Here is a 22153-nt window from a genome sequence, read left to right on the forward strand (position 1 = left end):
CCTCGTTTATATCCTCTGCAATAATTCAGGGAAGATCTTCCATGAGGAGCCAGGAACTTTCACACACACCCCCCACACACACAAGGTTTTTGCATCCCTTGTAATTGCATTCATTGCATTAACAGATGGATTTTCTGGTTTGGTTGGTTCTGTGTTTCCCTCCCCTCGCCAGGAGAGGTGGATTTTCAATATTTTTTCCGCAATGTGAGATGTGAATAAGCACCACAAAACTGATTCCAAACCTGAGGACAGCCAGAGATCACGCTTGAGAACAATAAGGCACTGGAAGAGTGAGCAGGTTTGAGCAGGTATTTTGAAATTAGAGATACAAGTGAATATTCTTAAAAACTGCCCAAGACAGAAGCTTCACTGCCAAAATACAACGTGGGGAGTGCTCAGAGCCTGCAGCAGGAGCCAAACCTGGAGCTCCAGGACCCAGGGAGCTGTGGTACAAACAGCCCCTGCTCCCACCCACCTGCTCCATCTTTAAAAAAATCTTTAAAAAATCTTTTCAGGCAGTTTATTAATACAGGTACAGAGAGACAGACACAGTTTATGACCCTTAAAATCAGCAAGAAGCCCCTGGGTAGTAAAATCTGCTTGTAGCGATAAATATTTTCCAGACTGGGCTGTGACATGGATGAGGTACCTGTAGGTGCACTGAAATCACTTCACAGACTGAAGGCACCAGAGGATCCAAAGGTAATAATATTGGAAATTAAGAAGTCTGGGGTAAGAAATAGGAGTTGACACGATAACATGAAAATACCACTGCGAGACAGATAACTCGGTTACAATAAATTACCATCCTATCTGACTTAAAAAGCAGAATGGAAAAGTGCTCCTGTCACACCAAATGACAAATGAACTTCTGACTGCTGAAATGCAAGATTAATGAAGGCACGGAAGAGACATGAAAGGACTTACGAGGATCCTGGGCTTGCTGTTGGCGGGGGACCTGGAAAAGTGACAGAAGAAAAACAGCAGGATGAGTTACGGCGAGGTAGCAAGCAGGAAGCTTTTGAAAACCTTTTACAAGATAAAAGCACCGGTCTGTGGTGTTGGCTGTGGTTTATGGAGTTGAACAGAGGAGTGGCAGTCCCTCAGCACCAAAGACAAGCCTGTGTTGGCTGCAGAACATGACACGAGGACAATAAACAGGTGAGCAACTCACCCTCCTCTTGAAACTGCCGTAGGAGAACACCTAATGATTAATTTCTTATCAGAAATCATGGGAGATTTATGAAAAAAACTCATCACATCCATCATTCCTTGCGTGTTATTTGTCCAGCTCCAAAGAGGATTAACCAGGACTGTGTGCAAATATCTTCATCTCGGTGAATTATTTCCCCCTGAGAGTGGAGGAGGAGGGGGAGAAGACACACAAAACCTGTTTCTTGTTTGGAATCTTCTGAGTGGTAAGATCAGCTTTGAAGGCAGTTATCTCAATATAAACTTGGGAGAACGAGTGCTTATTTTCCCTGACAGGTATATATGTGTCTCATCTCAGCCCCTCAGCCTGCAGTGCCAGCTGAAGTTTCTCACTCACCAGACACAGAGGTCGCTCAGAATAAAGGAGTTTTATTCCTCTGGTCTGCATCTACCCAGGTTCCCCATTAATGGGGGCTCAGCCTGGAGCAAAGGAGGCTCAGGGGGGCCCTTGTGGCTCTGCACAGCTCCTGACAGGAGGGGACAGCCGGGGGGGGCCGGGCTCTGCTCCCAAGGAAGAGGGTCAGGACAAGAGGAAACAGCTTCAAGCTGTTCCAGGGGAGCTTTAGATTGGATACTGGGAAGATTTCTCCTCCAAAAGTGTTGGAACAGTCACAGTCAAGGCAGTCACCATCGTTACAACTGTTCAAAAAACATGGATGTGGCACCTGGGACATGGTTTAATGGTGAACATGATAGTGGTGCTGGGTGCTGGTTGGACTTGATGATCTTGGAGGTCTTTTCCAAGCTGAATATTCCATGATTCCATGAAAATACAGCTGTTCTGACACTCCCATGGATCCAATTATTTAGGAAACCTGTGGATGGGGTTCAAAGGGCAGAGAGCCTGTAGGACAGACAGCAGGGTGCAAGTCTCTCTCAGGGGTGTCCGATGGCTCCTCAGCTCCATCCCAAGGCAGGTTTCTGCCCTGCCATCCTAACACCCTCCCTGGGAAGCCCATTTTGAGCCAGCTCACGCATCCCTGGGCTCTCTGCACAACCCGGGTTTAATGAACTTTAACAAACTTGGCTCTTCCAGCCTCAGCAATTCCACGAGGCCACCACGCCAGCGCACCGCTCTCCCCTGGATAAACGCCTTCTCCTAAGCAAGAGCTGGGATGGTCTGGGAGGAGAAAACTCACCAAACTTGACAAAGAGCACGCCGGTGGTGGAAACAGTCCTCCTGCCGTTGGTGGCCACGCACTGGAAGTAGCCGGTGTCGGTGGTGTCCAGGTTGCGGATCCGCAGGCGGGAGCCGTAGGGGGTGGCTCGGAAGGAGATCCTGCGGGGCTCCTGCACCACGGGGGCGTCGTTCTTCAGCCACCTGACCGTGGGAGGGGGGTTCCCAGACACCTTGCAGTGCAGCTCTGCAGTCTGGCCCAGGGTGGTGGTGATGTTGTTCATGGGTTCGTCCAGCGTCAGGAAATAATCTGGGGTTGGAGAGAAAAGAAGGGGAATGAAGGACTCCAGAGCGGGGAATGTCACTGTGGAGAAAGCTCCTGCTTGTCTTTGGATGAGACACAAAGGAGGTGGATGGGAGGGTTCCCTCTGCTGTTTCAACATCTCCTCTTTGGCTTCATTTAGCACAGAAAAAAAAAAAAAAAACAGTGCTGCTCTTTTTCTTTTCTTTTTCCTAACGGAAACACAGGAAAAATGTCTCAGCACTCCAGGTGCTCATTTTTGATGCTGACCTGCCTCTGCTCATGCCAGAATCCACCAAATGTAGGAATATATGAAAGGAATCATTCAGAAGTGCAAATCCTGCTACCCAGAGAATCTGTGGCCGCCCCTGGATCCCTGGCAGTGCCCAAGGCCAGGCTGGACAGGGTTTGGAGCAGCCTGGGGCAGTGGCAGGTGTCCCTGCCCATGGCAGGGTGGCCCTGGATGAGATTTAAGGTCTCTTCCAACCCAAACCAGGATTCTGTGATCCTGTCTCCAAGGCATTTTGTGTGACTCACTGAGCAGATAGCGTGTTGTCCATGATTTTGTAAGCATCAGCTGCAGAGATGAGGAATAAGGATCATATCTGGGAAAGGAGACTTTATTCTCACTCAGTATTCCCATGGCTAAGAGTACTGAAGATTACCTCCAATCTGAAATAGAGCTCATGACTGAAAAATAAAATGAAATGACAATTACAAAGATGAATCTCTCCTAACCCACTCCTGAGCCCTGCCTTCTGTCAAGGGCTATTTCACTGGGCATCCCTCAGGAAGAGGCCCATTCCTCATTCACTGTATTCACCACTTCATCAATTCCTTTAGAGGCAGGCAGGGAGATGGGTTGGGGATGGGGAAGGGAATCCTCAGGCTCTCATCTCCATGTCAGAGGTTCCAACCTAACAGTGGCTGTTTGTGCCCAGAGCCACCATCAGCTGCTGGCTGTCCCAGCAGGGTGGCCAAGGAATGAGAAATCCTGACTGCATCTGGCCCCTGAACTCTCAGAGCCAAACCAGGAGGTCAAGAAAAGCCAGAATCAGTCAGAGACCTTGGAATCACAGAATTATTTGGGTTGGAAGGGACCTTGGAGTTCATCCAGTTCCACCCCTGCCACAGGCAGGGACACCTTCCACCATCCCAGGTTGCTCCAAGTCCTGTCCAGCCTGGCCTTGGACACTTCCATCCCCAAATCTGTGCTGTGCTGCTTGTGCTCCATCACTCTCAAGTCCATCTGCAGTTCACTCCAGCAAGAAACCTTCCTAAAAGTGTGAAAAAACCCTCCAGCATGTTCCAAACCAGCTCAGCCACCCAACCTGCCTAAGTAAGCCACTTCCCTAATTATTCCTGTAATCTTGGCTTGCCCAGCTCCTCCCTTCATTATGGTTTGTGGAGAGCAGTATCTCTTGCCTTTGTTTTTAATCTGTTTAGCACACAACTTACCCCGTGTTTGCACAGCACTTTGAACAAAGCTCCCTGTCCTCACCTGGTCCCAGGAGCCATTTGGGACAAACATTTGGCACCGAGGCTCTGCCCACAGATTTTTTTTTTTTCCCCACGTGTATTTTTTCAATTAAGTTCTAATGTGCAGGTGTGAAAACTGTGCTTCTTTCAGGGAGCAAGGGACAGGATGAGAGGGAACGGCCTCAAGTTGCACCAGGGGAGGTTAAGAATGGGTATCAGGGGAAAAAAACATCCTGGGAAGAGCTGTAAAGCATTTAAACAGGCTGCCCAGGGCAGTGGTGGAGTCACCACGCCTGGAAATGTTCAAAAAAAAACACGTGCAAGTGGCACTTGGGGACGTGGTTTAGTGGCGAACATGGTGCTGGTTGGCCTTGGTGATCTTAAAGGCCTTTTCCAAGCTGAATATTCCAGGATTCCATGAAAATACAGCTGTTCTACCTTCCTACAGATCCAATTATTTAGGAAACCTGTGGATGGGGTTCAAAGGGCAGAGAGCCTGTAGGACAGACAGCAGGGTGCAAGTCTCTCTCAGGGGTGTCCGATGGCTCCTCAGCTCCATCCCAAGGCAGGTTTCTGCCCTGCCATCCAAACACCCTCCCTGGGAAGCAGAGCTCCAGCCAGCTCTTGGATTCCTGGGCTCTCTGCACAACCTGGGTTTAATAAAGCCCCACTAATAGCCCGGGACCGGAGAACCGCAGTTAATTACCCAACGTAACGTTTCTGAACCGCAGCCATTTATGTAATTCCTGATAATGTTCCCTCAGCCATCTCCAGCCTCACAGGGAGAGAAACAGCCCTGGGATGGGCTGGCTGGCAAACAGCACAGTGAACAGCAGGTTTTAAAGGGCCTGAGGAACACAGGAGAGGCAAATAAAGGAGTGAGGATCTAGGGCAGGTTTCCAAAGGCTGGAAAAGGATTTTGAAGTATCAATAGAAATGGTAAGTCAGTGGAAAAAGTGTGGCTGCAACTTCTCTGTAAGTACCAACACAAGTTGGAGCTGCTGACTCCTCTGGTTGTTCTCCACCTTCCTCCAGGAGCTACTGCAGAAAGACTAAAACAAATTCGTCTCCTAATTTCACCCTAGATTAGTCCTCAAATCCGTACATTTGGCATCTGAATCATACACCAGATCAAGCAGCTCACCTGAGATGAGATTTAAACAGGGTGGGTTTGAAGCCGCTGGGAGCTCTGGCAGATGTTTCTCACAGATAAAGCAGCTTTGGAATTGAAAATAAACTCCCCAAAAAGGTTGGATTGCTGCTGAGGCACACAAAATGATGAGCGTCCCTCCCCTGGCATGCACCAAACTCCTCCATTGCTGCCCTTGCCTGGGGTGGAAGGGATGCAGAGAAGCCCAGTTGTATTTTTATTGTGTCTCTCACCTTCCAAAGCCCATCAAAGGAGAAATTCTTCCCTGTGAGGTTGGAGAGGCCCTGGCATGGTTTTCCCAGAGAAGCTGTGGCTGCCCCTGGATCCCTGGAAGTATCCAAGGCCAGGTTGGAGCACCCTGGGACAGTGGAAGGTGTCCCCTGGCAGGGGTGGAACGGGATGAACTTTAAGGTCCCTTCCAATGCAAACCATTTCACCATAATTCATGTGACCCTCTCCTGCCATCCCAGAGCCCTCCAGATGGAGTTGACTCCCTCTGACCTAAAGAACAATTTCTTAGAAAAAAAAGGATGGGTTTTGTGTACTGGGAATGATCCAGTCTGGTGGCACTGGCCTTTGGAAAGTCTGAGTTTAATCCTGGCTCGGAGCAGCCTTGGGTGAATCAGCTCAGTTGTGATTTTTAGAAGAGCCAAGGGGAAGTAGACACCCAAAGCCAATCAAAGCTCACATGGGATTTGTGCAACTAAGGCCTTTTAAAAACAGCCTTAAACCTTTTGGCTCGATGTCTCCAGCCATAAAGTGAGGATAATAATCCCTCTTACATCATGGGGAGGCTGCTATGTACATTAATGAGATAATGCTCATAAAGCACTTTGAAGGTGAAAAGTGCTATGCTGGGATAAGCACTGTTATTATATTTTAAGTTAAATCTCAGGGTTTCGAGCACAGAACAAAAGCCTGTCCATATTTTAGAGTAGCACTCTATAAAAACATTTGGGAAACGTTTTAATTTACAGAAGTACGGGAGAATAGCCTGAAAGAGTTCTAAATAAAATTTAGCCCACCTATAATTTAATAATAGTCAAACTGATTTTTTTTTAATTTGTAAAAACAATTTACTGCTGGGCCTAGACCCTGAATGCCAAGTTTCAGCCCACAGAGAGTTTTTTTTTTTAATGGCTGAGTTATAAACCCTTGAAAAATGCTGACAGCCCCTTTACTAGAGCAGCACTAGCGGGTGCCCTATAATGAACTTTTAAATGACTTGAGATAATATCTGGAAAGCCAAGCCTGAAATATATTTCTGGGTTTGAGCCATTGCCAAGGCAAACACAACACATCATAAGTCATCCTCATGATCCTGAGCGCATAAATTGGAGACACTGCATATAAAACCCAAATATTGGGTATCCTTCAAGGCCAAACTTTTGTGCTGGTTTGATGTTGCAGAACAGCAACAGCTGTGCAAGGACGGAACGTAGAGCGTTACGTGTCTCCAAAGAAGAAAAGTGTCTGTATTTCCACAGCTCTGCCCTGACATTGTTAAATAGGAGCCTGCCCGGTCCTAATAAATCCTCCACTATTCTACTACTTTTAAGTGGAGCCCAGGTGGCTTTCAAAATAAAAGCTCGTCCCGGCCGGCCGAAGAACGTTAAATCTGCTCTGTGACCACATGGTTGCTCTATCTTAAATTACCAAAGACACAGCTTAGAGCAGTAGCACCCTCTTGGCTTGCAGGAGGATTTTGCTGGCCACAGCGAGACCTTTCCCCCCCCAGCACCGTGTGCGTTGCGTGTTTCTGATTTCACAAGGTGTTTAAAGCACGATGGGGACGCAGGATTAGACCCTGGAAGGGTCATTTTATGAGAAGAGTTGTTGTTTCATTTATCCTTCTCTCTCTGCTCTCTTCTGATCTTTCGGAATATTCAAAGAAAAGCTAAAATTGAAGTCTCTGCTCAAGCCTAAACCAGCTTTAATCCAGGTGCACAAGAAAGGCTGCTGAGCCAAGTTCCTTCCATTACAGATGGGGAACAACACAGTTCTCTGCAAACATCTCCAGACCTTTCCTCCAGCAGCTGTGGGGACACCTTTTCCAGCTGCTGGCCTGGAGAAGTTGTTTAATTCTGGACTTGAAGATTCAAACCTGCACTGCAGCACAGAAAGTAAGGAGTAAGGCTGGAGTAAGGCACTGGGACACCAACATTCCAGTGCTTATTGCATTTATGGAATGCTGGAATGGTTTGGGCTGGGAGGGACCTCAACCCTCAGCTCATTCCAAACCCTGCCACAGGCAGGGACCCTTCCACTAGACCAGGCTGATCAAGCCCCATCCAACCTTAACAAAGCCTGGATGTGGCACTGGGTGCCAGGGTTTAGCTGAGGTGCTGGGGCTGGGTTGGACTCCATGATCTTGAAGGTCTCTTCCAACCCAGGGATTCTGTGAATTCTGTGGAACCTGGCCTTGAATTATGTTTGTGAACTGAAAGGTTTGGCAGCTCCCCGGTTCTTCGTCACTGCACACACTGGAAAAATGCCCAAAAGTGTCTCAGGGAAAGCTGCATTTTCATTCATTCAGAGCCTTGGATCATCCACAAATCGTGTGGTGCCACACCTGGATGTGCTCCATACCCGCAAATCTCGGCACCGCCACCGAGCTCACGCCGCTGGGAATCTTCCATATGGAATAATTGTCTTTGGAGTCCACCCAGACTGAAGATGCTGGAGGGGCTTGCTGGCTGCTCCATGAAGAGGAAGGAAGCAGCAGGATTTCTGATGGAAGCGTGGCCATACACATCCCCTTGGAAAAAAGGATTCACCGTGGATTGCTGGATCTGCCCGTAACTCACAGAGGGAGACAATTCCCCGCGGGTCTGATCACCAGACCTTGTTATTAAAAGGGGTAAAAGGAAAACTCCCACTTGGAATTTCACTTATTTTAAATGAGTAAACAAGAGGAATGACAGTGGGAAGGAAGAGATGCTGCACTCAAGTCATGATCTGGCAATTCTTGAAAAATATCAGGATTAAAGAAATCCAGGTAATCACGTGGGAATATCCAATGTCTGCAGTCTTGGGACAAAGGAAACCTTCTGCTGCTTCAGCTTGCCCAGCTTTACTTCCAGTGGGTTTCCTCAGAGCTGTGCAGGAGTCAGTTTGGGATGCACATGGAAGTTCTGCCCTGGACTTTCCCTTCCCAGACTCCATCCAGAGGGTTCAGTGCCACCCAGGATAACGCCCTGACCTCAACCAGGCAGGGCACAGCTCGAGGCCTGATGGCTTTGCAGATCTCCACCTGTGACTGTCGTTGGGATTCTCAGAATTAATTTTGATATTCTGGTAATTGGCAGCTGGGAGAAGCAGCTGGGCTTGTGGAGGGAAACCAGACTTCCAAAAAATTATCTGGAGCCTGAATCCCACTGCTTTTGGGTGGGAACTGGGCAACTCCCTACCCTGCATGAACTCTTGGATGCAATTGAGAGTTGCTTCTGCCCCTCCTTTCATCAGACAGCTCTGAGGTTTAAGGACAGATGTCTCAGAGGTCACTTTGAGGGGAAATGAAGCTTTTCTTTACTCAGGAACCAGTTTTATAGCCCAAGTAGGAAACCTCTAAACTTTATCACCAAAAAAAAAAAAAAGTGATTTGGAATAGGTAAACAAATGTCCACATCCAGCTATAAAGCTAACTACTGAAAACCATCAAGGGATTTTGTTGTCACTTTAGAAGCTGCTCTGCAATAAAGAGCCACAAAGAAAAACTCAAGCATTAAAGGGAGGGTGTATGGAAAGGTATGTGCCTCAAGATTAATGCAGTGGAGTCAAAGAAAAGCTGTTATTTCTGACATTCTGACATAGCATCACTTTAGGATCTGGTTCTTATTAGCCCTTTCTGTGCCTCTTAAAGGTCTATTTTTTTTTTCAACCAAAAATGTCAGGAAATTTGGAACAGAAACGTACAATAAAACACGTCCCTTGACCCTCTGATCTATCAATCTTTCAAATAAACAAAGATAGCTGGATGAGCCAGGAAAAGGTTATTATATATAGTTACCTTATGCATAATGGTCAATATTCACTGCACACACTCAGATTATATAAAAAATCTGCTGTAAGTGAAGCTTTTTGTGGAAGATTTTGCCATGAAAGCCCAAAGTGACTCAGGGTGGTTTCATTTTCAGGCTGTGTTCTGTGACCTTCAAATTTCACACCCTGTATTATTTATAAATGAGACATTCAAGAAACACAAATTCTCAAATAAAAACGTGCGCTCCGTCAGTGGAAAAGCAAACAAAAGGAGCTAATGTACTGTGGCTAAAAAAATTTTCAAACAAAGTAGCAGCAATTTACTGCCCTGCTACTAATGGGACCCCACAAATCGAATCAGAACCCTGAGCCCCATCAGGGGAGCTTGATTTACCCCATATCCCCCAGATAATAAAGGAAAATAGAAAGGTAAATTGTGCATGAATGTGAAAGCTGTAATTCTTCCCCTTTCAGCACAAGGATCAAATTCGCATCCAGTGATTTCAAAGGAGAATCTGGAATCTCTAAAGGACTGGGGCCAAAGGCAGGAGGCCTCGACCCACCTGGTTTTCCCCACGTTTGCTTGTGTTTATGTTTGGGATGTAGTTTGCCTGAGAGTCAAATCCTCCCTGGGAGATCACCGAGATCTTCCCTCAAAGAACTCCCAGCCAGGTCCTTTCCCTGCCTGCCAAGGTGGCAGCTTCAGCCTGGATTTGTCAGTGAGGGAGAGCCAAAGGCTCCCTGAGCTGGCTGCACCCCTGATGTCCTGCAGACCCTCCTGTCTGCATTTCCCTGCTGCTGTGCTGGAGCTGCTCTCCAGCCCTTCCAGGGAATGTTCTGCCCACACCAGGATCTCCAGGAAGTTCAGGGCACGCAGTCCCAAATGCTGCAGCTCTCCCACCCCTTGTTTGGACCCTCCACGCTCATTTTGGACTGTGCATCCCCAGATCACTGATATCAAGAGATCCTTGATATGCCTTTGAATGTTAAGGATAAATCCCAGCTGGATCTTCCACTGTCAAATCCTGACTCCTGCTGCCAAGCTCTCCAAGGAATGTTTGTTGCAGGCACTGGGAAATGCTGTGCCCCACAGAGGCTGTGGGGGGCTCAAAGCCTGGGCCTGGGATCTTGGATGTCTGGAAATGGAAACGGTTCCCAAGCTCCAAGGCTTTGCCAGAGCTGATAGGCCATGAAAGGAAAAGGAAAATAGGCAAAAACTCATAGCAGCGGTTTTCTTCGGAAGTTGAAGGACCAAGGGAAGAGATCTTGTGAGGAGGAGAAGGAACCAACAAAAGAAATGAGCTGCAGCCCTGCCCCAGTGCCCTCAGCCGCAGCCAGGACACATCCCTGTGCCTCTGGAGGAGGCTGCAGGTGGCAGTGGGGGCACTGGGAGCCAGGACACATCCCTGTGCCTCTGGAGGAGGCTGCAGGTGGCAGTGGGGGCACTGGGAGCCAGGACACATCCCTGTGCCTCTGGAGGAGGCTGCAGGTGGCAGTGGGGGCACTGGGAGCCAGGACACATCCCTGTGCCTCTGGAGGAGGCTGCAGGTGGCAGTGGGGGCACTGGGAGGACCCATTCCAGGGCAGCTGCATCATTCTCTTATCAGCCCTGCAGAATGAACGGCCACTGAAGCCGAGTCCTACTCACAGTTAAAATAATAATCCAAAGCTGGCTCTTTCCTGGCAAGGACTCCAATATTATCTTTGCCTAAGGATGAAGAGATCCCAAACAATTCCTCCAGTGTAGCAGATGTAAATAGGCTCTCCTTCCAATTCAGGCCTATTTCTTTGTAAATAAACTGACATGGGATGGAAGGAAGAAAGAAAAACCTCTCCTTCCATGATCTGTTCTGTGGGACAGGAGCAGCTGAATGGAGGGCTCTTCACCTTTCTAAAGAAGGAAAAGATGGGAAACTGGGAGCTTTCCCAAACAGCTGGAGCAGGAGCTGGTGGTCAGAGGGGACAGAAGGGGAGGCAATGCACAGGGAAGGAGAAATCCAAGGAGAAACCCCCGTGCCACACCCCGGGGCTGTGCAGGAGCACACACGGATGAGGCTTTTCCCAACCTCCTGGAGCGATGAACCACAGTCCCATGGGAGATCTCCCACCTGGGGCTGCTCCAGGCTCTCCCCACCAAAGGGAATCTCAAAAAACTTGGGAATGAAAAGCTCCACGTGCTGCCACCAGCCCCCTGGAATGGGGCTTTTCCTACCACCACAGCCCCCTTTTTTCCCCTCAACTTCACTTATTTCTCCTTATAGAATTAAATATTTATAGGATCATATTTTCATTTCTCTTTCTCCCTCGTGGCATTCCCTCTGCACACCATGGTTTACCAGTAGAGAAAGAGAGAGAAATGCTTATAGCTAAATCTCCCCCTTTTAAAAAGTGATTATTTTTTATTTTTTATGCCTGGTTTGTTTGTTTTTTTAAGGTTTTGGTGAGAAACCACCTCCTCCCTCCCATCAATCGTTGCTTTCAACAGCTCTTCACGGGTGGCTGCGTCTCTTTTAAATTCATTTCCTGCTAAAAAGAATAAACAGGCAACTGTTTAATGCTGTCGATTTAGCTTATTTAATAGAAATTGAAACCTGAATAGGGCTCAGTTGTAAGATAATCACTGCAGAACTCACCCGGCGAGGGAAAGCACCAAATTAAGTCATTATTTTAAAATGCAGAATATTATTATGAAGCTGTTCCTCCTTGCCCAGCACGGGGCACACACTGGAGGAGGAGATGCTCGTTTGCAAAAGGCAGCAGGTAGAGTCGGAGCCACTTAGAGCAGGCAGGGATTTAATTGGGAAATCTGCTTGGAAACCACTTTCATGTGGTGAACTTAACAGGCTTTAAAATGAGTTTTACTGCAACGCCAGCACCTCCTGGAAGACAAGTGGGTTTTGATTCCTTGGGTTGGAAATGCAAGGTGTGGGTGGGGATGTGTATCCTATTTCCACCTGTCAGAGCTGGGGCAGGTATCTTCTGTTCATGGGGCAGTTTTCTTTATCTCTTCCACAACCCATCCTCCCTCCAGGAGATCTCTTAATTAATTATTAATTATCTCCTGTTCGTGGCCACTGAGTGTCCCTGCACGGCTGAGAAAATTCCATCATCCCATGGGAGATGCTCTGCCCAGGGGAGGAGCCAAGCATTCCTACCTGGATACAATCTGACCTTGGAACACCACAGCAGCCTTTGCCCACTGCATTCCCAGAGGAGCAGCTTTCTGCCCCACTGCATTCCCAGAGGAGCAGCTTTCTGCCCCACTGCATTCCCAGAGGAGCAGCTTTCTGCCCCACTGCATTCCCAGGGGAGCAGCTTTCTGCCCCACTGCATTCCCAGAGGAGCAGCTTTCTGCCCCACTGCATTCCCAGAGGAGCAGCTTTCTTCCCCACTGCATTCCCAGAGGAGCAGCTTTCTGCCCCACTGCATTCCCAGAGGAGCAGCTTTCTGCCCCACTGCATTCCCAGGGGAGCAGCTTTCTGTCCCACTGCATTCCCAGAGGAGCAGCTTTGTGCCCCACTGCATTCCCAGAGGAGCAGCTTTCTGCCCCACTGCATTCCCAGAGGAGCAGCTTTCTGCCCCACTGCATTCCCAGAGGAAGCCAAGGCCCATCTCCAGCAGCTCTGGAGCTCCAGAGGAAAACTCCAGCCTTGTCCAGGATCCTGCTCCAGCAGAAGCACAGCTGGCACTGCAGGAGGGCTGAGCCACCATGGAATGGGACTGCTGCCACCTCCCTGACCCACAGGGGGACAGGGCATCTCTGACTCTGGCAGGGTTTGTTTTCTTTTTTGTACTATTGCGTTTGTATTTTTAATTTCCCTGGTAAAGAACTGTTATCCCTGCTCCCATATCTTTGCCTGAGAGCCCCTTAATTTCAAAATCATAATAATTCAGAGGGAGGGGGTTTGCATTTTCCATTTCACAGAAGCTCCTGCCTTCCTTAGCAGACACCTGTCCAAACCAAGACACTCCTTGAGATGCAAAACAAATGGGAACTGAGCCTCATTTTCTCCTCGGAGGTTTCCACTGCCCAGCCCAGCGTGTGCTTGGCTTGATCCGAGCTGGAGTTTCAGGGCTTGGAGGGAAGCAGCAGCTCCCACATGAAAGCCCAGGTGAGACAAGACAAAACCTGCGTGCCTCTGCTGGCAGGAGCCCCGGGAGAAGCCGCCCCTCTGACGAAGCTTTTCGGGCACAAACGCTTTGTTTTAATCCCGTATGTAAATCCGAGTTTAGGCGTGGCAGCTGCCAGCGCTCTAAATGCTAACGAGCCGCAGCAAAGGGGCCGGTAATCCCCCAGGAATGCGGGACTCAGCCCAAGCTGCTAATTGCGGCATTCCAGGTGGATTAGAAGCCGGGAACTTCGTTTTACCTGCTCCTGACAATATCTCCGGCTCAGCAACAGGTGCCACGGAGGTACCGTGGGGAGATGGTTCAATCACAGAGTGCTTGGACTCTGCCAAGTCAAAGTTTTGCCTTCTCTGGCATTTCCAAACTTCTGAGTTTTATTTTCTAGGCCGCTTCATTATTTCCTGCTTTCTGAAAAACCAAAGAAAGCTGCCAAACAGGGAAGAAACATGGAAAGAGAGGAGGTTCAGATGGGATATCAGGATGAAATCCTTCCCTATGAGGGTGAAGCTCTGGCACAGGGTGCCCAGAGCAGCTGTGGCTGCCCCTGGATCCCTGGCAGTGCCCAAGGCCAGGTTGGATGGGGTTTGGAGCAGCCTGGGACAGTGGGAGGTGTCCCTGGGGTGGCACTGGGTGGGCTTTAAGGTCCCTCCCAAGCCAAAGCACGCTGTGATTCCATGCTCCTGCCTGGGGGAAGCACCACCTTCACTTCTCCCCAGCTCTGGGATGTTCCCTGAGCACAGCCCGGACCTGCCATGAGCACGTGGATGAATCCCTGCAGTGGGATAAGAACTCCATTCTGTCAACACCTCCCCTCAGCAATTTGCTGGGATTTGGGAATTCTCTGCTGAATGACCACAAGCTTTTCTCCCTTTCCCACCAGCAAGCACCAGCCCTTTGACTTTCATCTTCTCCACTGTGTCCTGGATCACCACAAAGTCCTGCTCCTTCCCTGCTGGGAAGGCAGATGTGAAAGAGTCAACCCAAAGTACCCAGAATTACATATTCTCCTCATCCTTAAGCACAGAAAACATATTTAGGCATAAACATCAAACATTACGAACACATGTCCAAAAAACAGTAACAAAACAAAGACAGAAACAGTTGGGAAAACCATCTGGGGTAGAACTCTGCTGTGGGAAATTTCCATCTCAGCAGTAAATGGCTGGGAAATGAAAAGTGATTGACAAATTGCACAGTGAGGGTGGCTAAGAGCATCCTCAAAGTTGCACAGGTTTGACTCAGGAGCTGCAGCCACTGCCTTGCAATGAGGGAATCTCAGCAATTTGCCTTAAATTAGCAGTGCTTAATTTACAAAATGAAGGAGAATGATAAATCTCTCATTTTTTTACAATATATACCCCTTGGAGAGCTCCAAATTACACCTAATTACCACCTGCAAATGTAGTTTGTATTATTAAAGCCTCAAAAGTTTGTAATAAAACACATCAGAGCAAACTGAGTGCTTGATGCTTGTGAATTTTGAGTTCAAATCCCAAGATCCACCAGGAAAAAACGTGTGACAGAACATCTTGAAATATTTTTGCCCTGTGGAACATTTTCTCGGTACAAGAAATGAACACAGCAATCTCCAGAAATCACAGAATCACACGGAATTAAATGTCAGAGGATCCCAAGGCAAATGAGGTTTATCTTGAATAGCCCCTGACCCCCTTTGTTTGCTGATTTGGTCAAGTCAATAAAAATGAAGATTTTAAAATCTGATTTCAGGTGGTTTTGGGGGTTTTTTCTGCCTGCTTACCTTTGTCTAATTCACTTGAGATGTTCCATGACGACGTGGGCATGAAATCAGCAACAACCGAGGAATTCACTCCTGGAAGGGGAAAAGACAAGAACCACAAGATGCTGTTAATCCATGGGTTCTGTATCATCAGGAATCAAGTTGCTGTCATAGGAATAAAATGATTTGATGCTCTGTGCTGGCAGGCTGAGCCATCTGGGCAGCAGAAGCAGCCAAGGGGGAAAAGGCAGAGGGCCAGGGCTGGAGTTGGTTTGGCAGTGCTGCTCACGGTGAGGCCTCGTGCTAATTAAGCAGCTGATGCCTTGTGCAGGCTGCCCTGGAGCAGAGCTGGGCAGAGTCACAGAATAAAGCAGGGATTCATTCAAAGGATCTCCTCCATGGATCCACCTTGGGCAGCACCAGAGCCCAGCCAGGGCTGCAGCCAAGAGGAACCAAAATGGTCCCAAAATGCACGAGCGCTCCCGGGGGCTCTCACTGGGATCAGCTCTGCTCCATTTGCACCTTGCAGTTCATTGTCCCATTCCAGCTTTAGCCCAGGCACTCCCATCCTGCTTGTTTTTCTCTCTCCAGCCCACGCTGTTTGTGCTCCTGGGCCTGAGCTTTGGGTCATTTGTCCTTGGCATGCAAGGGTATGCAAAGATGTTCTGCCTTTATTTGATGTGCTGGCAACTCTTCTATTTCATTAAAAAAAAAAATCACAAGGAATTGTAAACACCAGGTCGTACAAACCCACGAAGCCGTTTGGTTCAGACACAGCCAGTGCCCTCTTTATAAATAAAGCCTGGCTTAAAAGCCCACCTGGCAGCACAGCTTACCCAATGCTCTGCCAAGTATTCCCAGTGTAAACATGGGATTTGAAAGCATTACACTCCCCCAGGAGCACACCCTGGCCTGTGCAGATCCCCAGGGCAGAACCCACTGCTGGGGACAGCCCTGGCAAGTGGCACAGCCAGCGGTGGCACCCGATGGCACCAGCTGAGATTTTGGCCCACTGGGTCCATCCTTTCTCATTCTCTGCTTTTAATTAACAGCTGAGCTTGTCTAACCCACATAACCCTTCTGTAAGCCACATTTTTGGGACCACATGGCTTAAACTTGCAGGGTTTAAGGGGAAAAAAAAAGCAGATCCAGTGGCAGTATTGCTGTCATGGGGGGTAGGTGACAAATAACCAGTGGCCAAACACTGCCCAGGGGCTGGTGGGTGTCAGGCTGTGCCAGAGGTTGGGATGCTCGGTTCCCTGCCCCTCCTTACCCTTCCAGCTCTCCTGGCCAAGAAATGGGACAACTCCTGTGGTAAAACCCCTGCAAGAGTGGGATCTGAGGTGGTATCACTGGGACCAAACTGGTTCATCCCGTTGTCCACAGGCACAGCTCATGCCCACAGACAATGTCTCAGACACACACTCACGTTTGGCACTCCACAATGGGTTTTCTGTAGCTACTTTGGCTCACCTGGAAATATTTTAGTGTGAAGAGCCCACAGAACAACTGTATTCTGCCAGCAGGTAACACACATTAACCAAAATTAAACAGACAGTGCTAACAACACTGTGACCACATGCAGCATGTGTTATTTAAAACTCCAGAACTGACAGCACAATGACCACACGCAGTATTTTGGTTTTTAAAACTCCAGAGTGCCCATATTGATGTTTTCTTAACCAGGCTTTGAAAACATGACCATGAATCTCACAGAGCAGACACCCCTCAGCTCATCTACAGGAGAAACCACATCAGATGACCAAACTTTCCCATTTGTGGAAGTTCTGCAGGCTGGTGACTGATGATTTTCTGATATTCCTCAATTAAAGTTCCAAGGAAGTTCAAGGCATCACTGTGCCCATAGTAACCACTTCATTTGATTAAAGGGAACTCACAGAGCAGCTACACCGTGTAGGAACAAACCATCCCAATGCAGGAGAAGAAAACATCCCAGAAAAAAGGTCCAGGAGACATCCCTGAATGCCATTTCTGCCTGTGATGACTCAGGATTGCTGGCCATGAAAGTGAGAGTGGTGCCACCTCCCCTTGGAAAAGCTCTGGGAGAATTCCAGGTGAGTTCCCAGCCAGCCTTGGGAAGGGATGAGTCAGGGATTTGCTCACAGCATTCGGGGCACTGGCACAGACTTGCCCATTGGCTGTCACCTCCTCAAAATAGGGGGGGAAAATCTGATATCAGATCACAGAATCACAGGATTACAGGGTTGGAAAAGCCCTCCAAGGTCATCAGTTCCAAGTCCCCACATTGTCACCAGCCCTGACATCCTCGTTCCTTGGACACCTCCAGGGATGGGGATTCCAGCCCCTTCCAAGGCCTGACCACCCTTTCCATGAGGAAATTCCTCCTGGTGTCCAACCTGACCCTTCCCTGGCACAGCCTGAGGCTGTTTCTCCTTGTCCCTTCAATATTGCAACTGAATTTTGAATGTGGAGTTTAAAAACGAATTCTAACTTCTTAAAACTTCCCTAATGCCCAGCTTCAACTTGAACAATTGGATTTTTTTTGGAAGAAGAGTCAGCCTGAGAAATGTGATCAGCAGACAGAGCCATTATCCTGTTAAGGTTTTATTTATCCATGGAATAATTCCAGATGAATGATGACTCTTCTTAACACTGGCAAGATAATTATCTGTTCCAACCTATGAAGAAACATTGGGTTTAAGTTAATGAGAAGTCACAACAGGCTGTGAAAAGGCAAGTAAAGTGTATTCAAACACACTTCCCACAGAGAAGTTGGCCAAGATCTGATTTTATCACCTTATTGCACAAGTGCGGAGTGAATTTCACACGTCAGGCCTTGTAAAGCCTTTGTGATTAAATAAACTTCAGTGAGGTTTACAAAAAGCTGTACCTGCATTTGTAAGATGAACTGGAGACTGTAAGTCAAAGAAAGAAGATAACTGAGATGACATTCAAGCCCAGAAATAATTGAAAATTTGAATGGGGAATAAATCTGTTGTACAGAAAAGAAAAAGGAGAGAGCAAAATAAGTGCAGAAATGAGGATATCCTGCTTGCCAGAATCCAGAGCACGAGGAATGGATGGATGCTAGGGGGAGGAATGCACACATCCAGTGGAAGCATGGCCTGGATGGACCTTCTTTTGGGGCAGAGATGGAAATCCACCCCTTTTTAAGGTGGAAAATAAGTCCTGCAAGAACATGCAAGCAAAAAATTCAAAGTCTTCTTCATGGGCATCCTTTGTATTCTATAACCAGATGCTACACCAAATTGATACAATGATGTCTATAATCTGGAGTAATTTCTTTTTTCTGATGGAAAAATGAATGTGATTGCAATTCAGGTCTCACTGCGGGATACCCAAAGCAGCAAAAAGAACAAGGAGGTGTTTGGAGAAGGAGTTGGAAGTCTGAATAATAAGATAAAGCCATTCAGAATTCATGTTTAACATAAGAAAAAGTTTTCCATTTGCAAGCCTCTCGCTGAATCTGGGCAGAAAGCCTTCCCCAAGTGAGCTTTGTTATCCTGTGAAGGAATTTGCCTGAGGAAGTGATAAAAGCCCAATTTCCCGAGACATTAAAAACAAGATTGGGCAAGACACGACTGCAGACACCAACGGGGAGTTATCCCACGCTGGCAGCAGGGTCAGGGCAGGACAACTTCACAGGGGATTTAGGCACAGCTCTTTTTGGCCAAATCACCCATGAACATTTTATAGCTGCAGATGTACCAGAAACGTCAACTTCCTCCTTAAAAAGGGGAATAAAATCATCAGCAAACAAACTCCTCAGCTCTCCCACTTGGATAGAACTTCAGGAAAACAGGAATGGCAGATAAAGTTATACAGACTTAGAGAAAAGCTCATTATCCTAAGTGCTCGGTATTTTTTGCTTTTCTGCACATTCCAGACCAACACTTCATCTTTCCCTCTGTCTGGTTCCTACCTGACTGATCCCTTCCAGGATCTTCCCACAGATCTGCCTCCTGGCTGTTTTGCCTCTCAGCCCTATCTCCCTCATCTTCCTTTTCTGCCTTTTGCATTCTCTGTTCCCCTGATCCTTTGGGAGCTCCCCACACGTTTCCATCCGATCTCCCCAGATAATCCATTTTGCAATCAGCCACTTTCCAGCCCACCCCGGAGCTGCTGAAGGAAATTTACACTGACTGCAATGGATATAATCCATTATTTACTAATTTTCTTGTCTGTTTAAAAGCTGGCACCATCCTGAAATTTCTATCCTATAGCTCAAATTTTGCTTATACCTTCAATATGTGGAAGGATTTTCAGGACATCAGCTCCCCTCTGACTGCATTAGAATTCCCCTCTTTCCAAAGGAGGTGGGAATTGTGAATACTTCAATCAGTTGAGTGAGGGAAAAGTGCAAGAAGATGGGGAATTGTCGAGCTTTTCTGCTCTTTGAGTAAAGCAGGTGTCCCTCGAGGAGAATCTACTGCCTTTAATAGTCTGTGATAGCACAGGTCAAACCCTGTGGATACTGATCCTCATCCCACAGGACAAACCTTCCATGGATTATTTTAAAAACCAGTCCTTGGTAAAATATACTCTTGCAAGATGCCTCCACCGTCCATGCTCAGGTGAAGCTGCTGTTTTGAATATTTTGGATGACAAGAGCCTACAATTATACACAAGAGAATCTGCCCCACAGCAGACCTCGTAAAGCTGTCCGTGCTTCACAATGGCATTTCCCCAGTTAGTTGTGCTCCACCTGCTGATTCCATGGCTGAGAAAGCCAAGGGAAAGGTGGTTCTGCCAAAACCTTGCCTGGGCAGATCCAGAGGGTAAGAGTTTACCAGACCACAGAATCCCAGAATCACAGAGGTTGGAAAAGACTTGGAGGATCCTCCGAGTGCCCCATGCCCACCTTGTGCTGAGCCCAAAGCTCTCAGTGCCACATCCAGGAATTCCTTGGACAGCTCCAGGGATGGGGACTCCAAACCTCCCTGGGCAGCCCCTTCCAGTCCTGACCACCCTTTCCATGGGGAAATTCTTTCCAGTATCCAGCCTGACCCTCCCCTAGCACAGCTTGAGGCCGTTCCCCATCCTGTCCCTGTTCCCTGGCTGTCCCCTCCTGCCAGGAGCTGTGCAGAGCCTGAAGGTCCCTCCTGAGCCTCCTTTTCTCCAGGCTGAGCCCCTTCCCAGCTCCCTCAGCCTCTCCTGGGGCTCCAGACCCTTCCCAGCCCCCTCAGCTGCTCCTCACAGGACTTAAATGATTCCTCCAGAGTTCCAAACTGTCATCACCGTGTCCAAAATGCATTTTCTGCTGGTGAAGGACCCTCTGGAGAGCTCCAGGCTGCTCCATGCAGCTGGGGCAGAGATGAAGCTGTGGGGTGCTAATAACTTTCAAATGGTTAATTCTGTTCCAGCTCTTAAAATGTAGAACTCCTGCACATCCACCTGTTCTTTATCTGCAGTGTTATCAATATTGATAGCCCTGGGCAGGTTAATGATTGCCATTAGATAGGGAAATTTTCAACACCAGTGAACAATTCAGGCTCTGTGGATTTCAAATCCACGAGACATTAATTTCCAGCTTCAAAAGGGAGACGTGCAGTGGGCTGATTTCATTTAGTGCGGGGCTGGAAATTGTTAGGAACTTCATTTATATCCCACCTCTCCCATCTATCAGAGCACCTCAGCTCTGCTACTGGCACTGTCATCAGCAGGACCTCTCTGCCCGGCAGTCTTTCTAAACCTCGCAGCTCACCAGGGCTGGAGATAAAGGCAAGGATTAACCCGTTTAGGATGCACCATCAGGAAGAATCCCAGTGCTCTATTTTTGGTTTCAGGGCAGGGAGCCAAAAGTGCTTCGTGCACCTGAGCCCTCTGCCTTCCCTTTTCCTGCAGATCTGCTCTCTCCCATGAGGATACACCAGCTTTTGGCCCAGAGGGGAGCAGCCACTGGGGGTTCCAATAAAACCCACCCCAAAAGGCTGCTGGGGAGATTAAAACTCCTTCTCAAAAACATCATTCTTAAGGTTTGTTACTGAATCTCAAAGTCATCAGAAAATGATGTGATTGCTACGTCTGAGTCTCTGCGAACTCTTCAAATACCTTCAGACGCTTTGGCAGCAGCCTGGTGCCTTCCTCAAGTCAGTATTTTTAGTAACTTGATCTTTGGCTAAGGTCATATCAGTTAAAAATTGTTTTCTTCCTCGGATCGGAGCCATCTCTTGGAAGAAGAGATTTTTAAGAGGCCCATTTTATATGCTAATACCTTAATCCTAAATTTCTAATTACCGCCCTACAATTCCTTTTGATTGCAGCTATTAATTACAGATTATCATTAATGTTAGATGGATTTAGAAGTCACTGTGGAATCTGGGTGCACTTTACATTACTCCAAATTGGGTCGTTAACAGTTCCACTTAAGAAGAGCAAAACACTGCGCCCTGGAGCAAGCCACAGCTTTAATGACAGGGAATGAAGAAAAGAAATGGCCACTTGGCCGAGGGCCAGCATTTCGCAGCTCACAGTCGAGCCTTTGTGCTTCTGAGCTGCAGAAATGTGGCCACGAAGGCTCTCCCAGGCACTTCAAGCAGACCTGGAGCACCACATTCCTGGGATGGCAGCGCTCAGGTGGAGCCGGAGCGATCCTGCACTGCACCAACTCACAGAATCTCCGGGTTTTCCTAGGAATTATTATTTGTACTCTGCTCAGTCTGAAATACGAGGGATGAGGAAGGAAGGTGTTGGAGGAGCACGGTGTTTTCCTGCCCTTAAAAATGATGTTTTAATGGATAGTGTAACTTGGTCGTTGTAACACTGGAAGAGGGCACAGCAGAGCTGCTAGTTAGGCAAATTTACAAAGGTTGGGAATTTACATAATAAATGCAAATTTCCCATCTCTGCAAACCTACCTGGATTTTTTTTTTTCCATGCCCTGAGCTTTTCTGGGCATCTCAGCCTGGCAGAAAGAGAGAAGAGAAAGTGGAAATGGGAAGCACCCAAAGAAAATTGGACGACTGCAAGAGAAGGAAGCAAAAAGCTGACAAAAGCAGAAAGAAATTAACTGGATGGGGCTCGTCAAGAGGTGGATGTGACAAG

At 47.9% G+C, this 22153-nt stretch overlaps 1 protein-coding gene across 1 annotated transcript in view; it reads right to left on the reverse strand.

Moving 5' to 3' along the window:
* Window positions 1–22153, reverse strand: part of ROR1 (receptor tyrosine kinase like orphan receptor 1) — a 157289-nt gene that overhangs the window by 38316 nt on the left and 96820 nt on the right. Inside the window, exons 2-4 of the mRNA XM_053950925.1 lie at window positions 15128–15199; window positions 2352–2639; window positions 928–958 (exon numbers count right to left, since the gene is read on the reverse strand). Of these exons, the coding sequence (XP_053806900.1) occupies window positions 928–958; window positions 2352–2639; window positions 15128–15199 (391 nt within the window). The remainder of the gene's footprint in view (window positions 1–927; window positions 959–2351; window positions 2640–15127; window positions 15200–22153) is intronic.

The sequence above is a fragment of the Vidua chalybeata genome, chromosome 9, assembly GCF_026979565.1.
Source record: "Vidua chalybeata isolate OUT-0048 chromosome 9, bVidCha1 merged haplotype, whole genome shotgun sequence".
NCBI lineage: Eukaryota > Metazoa > Chordata > Aves > Passeriformes > Viduidae > Vidua > Vidua chalybeata.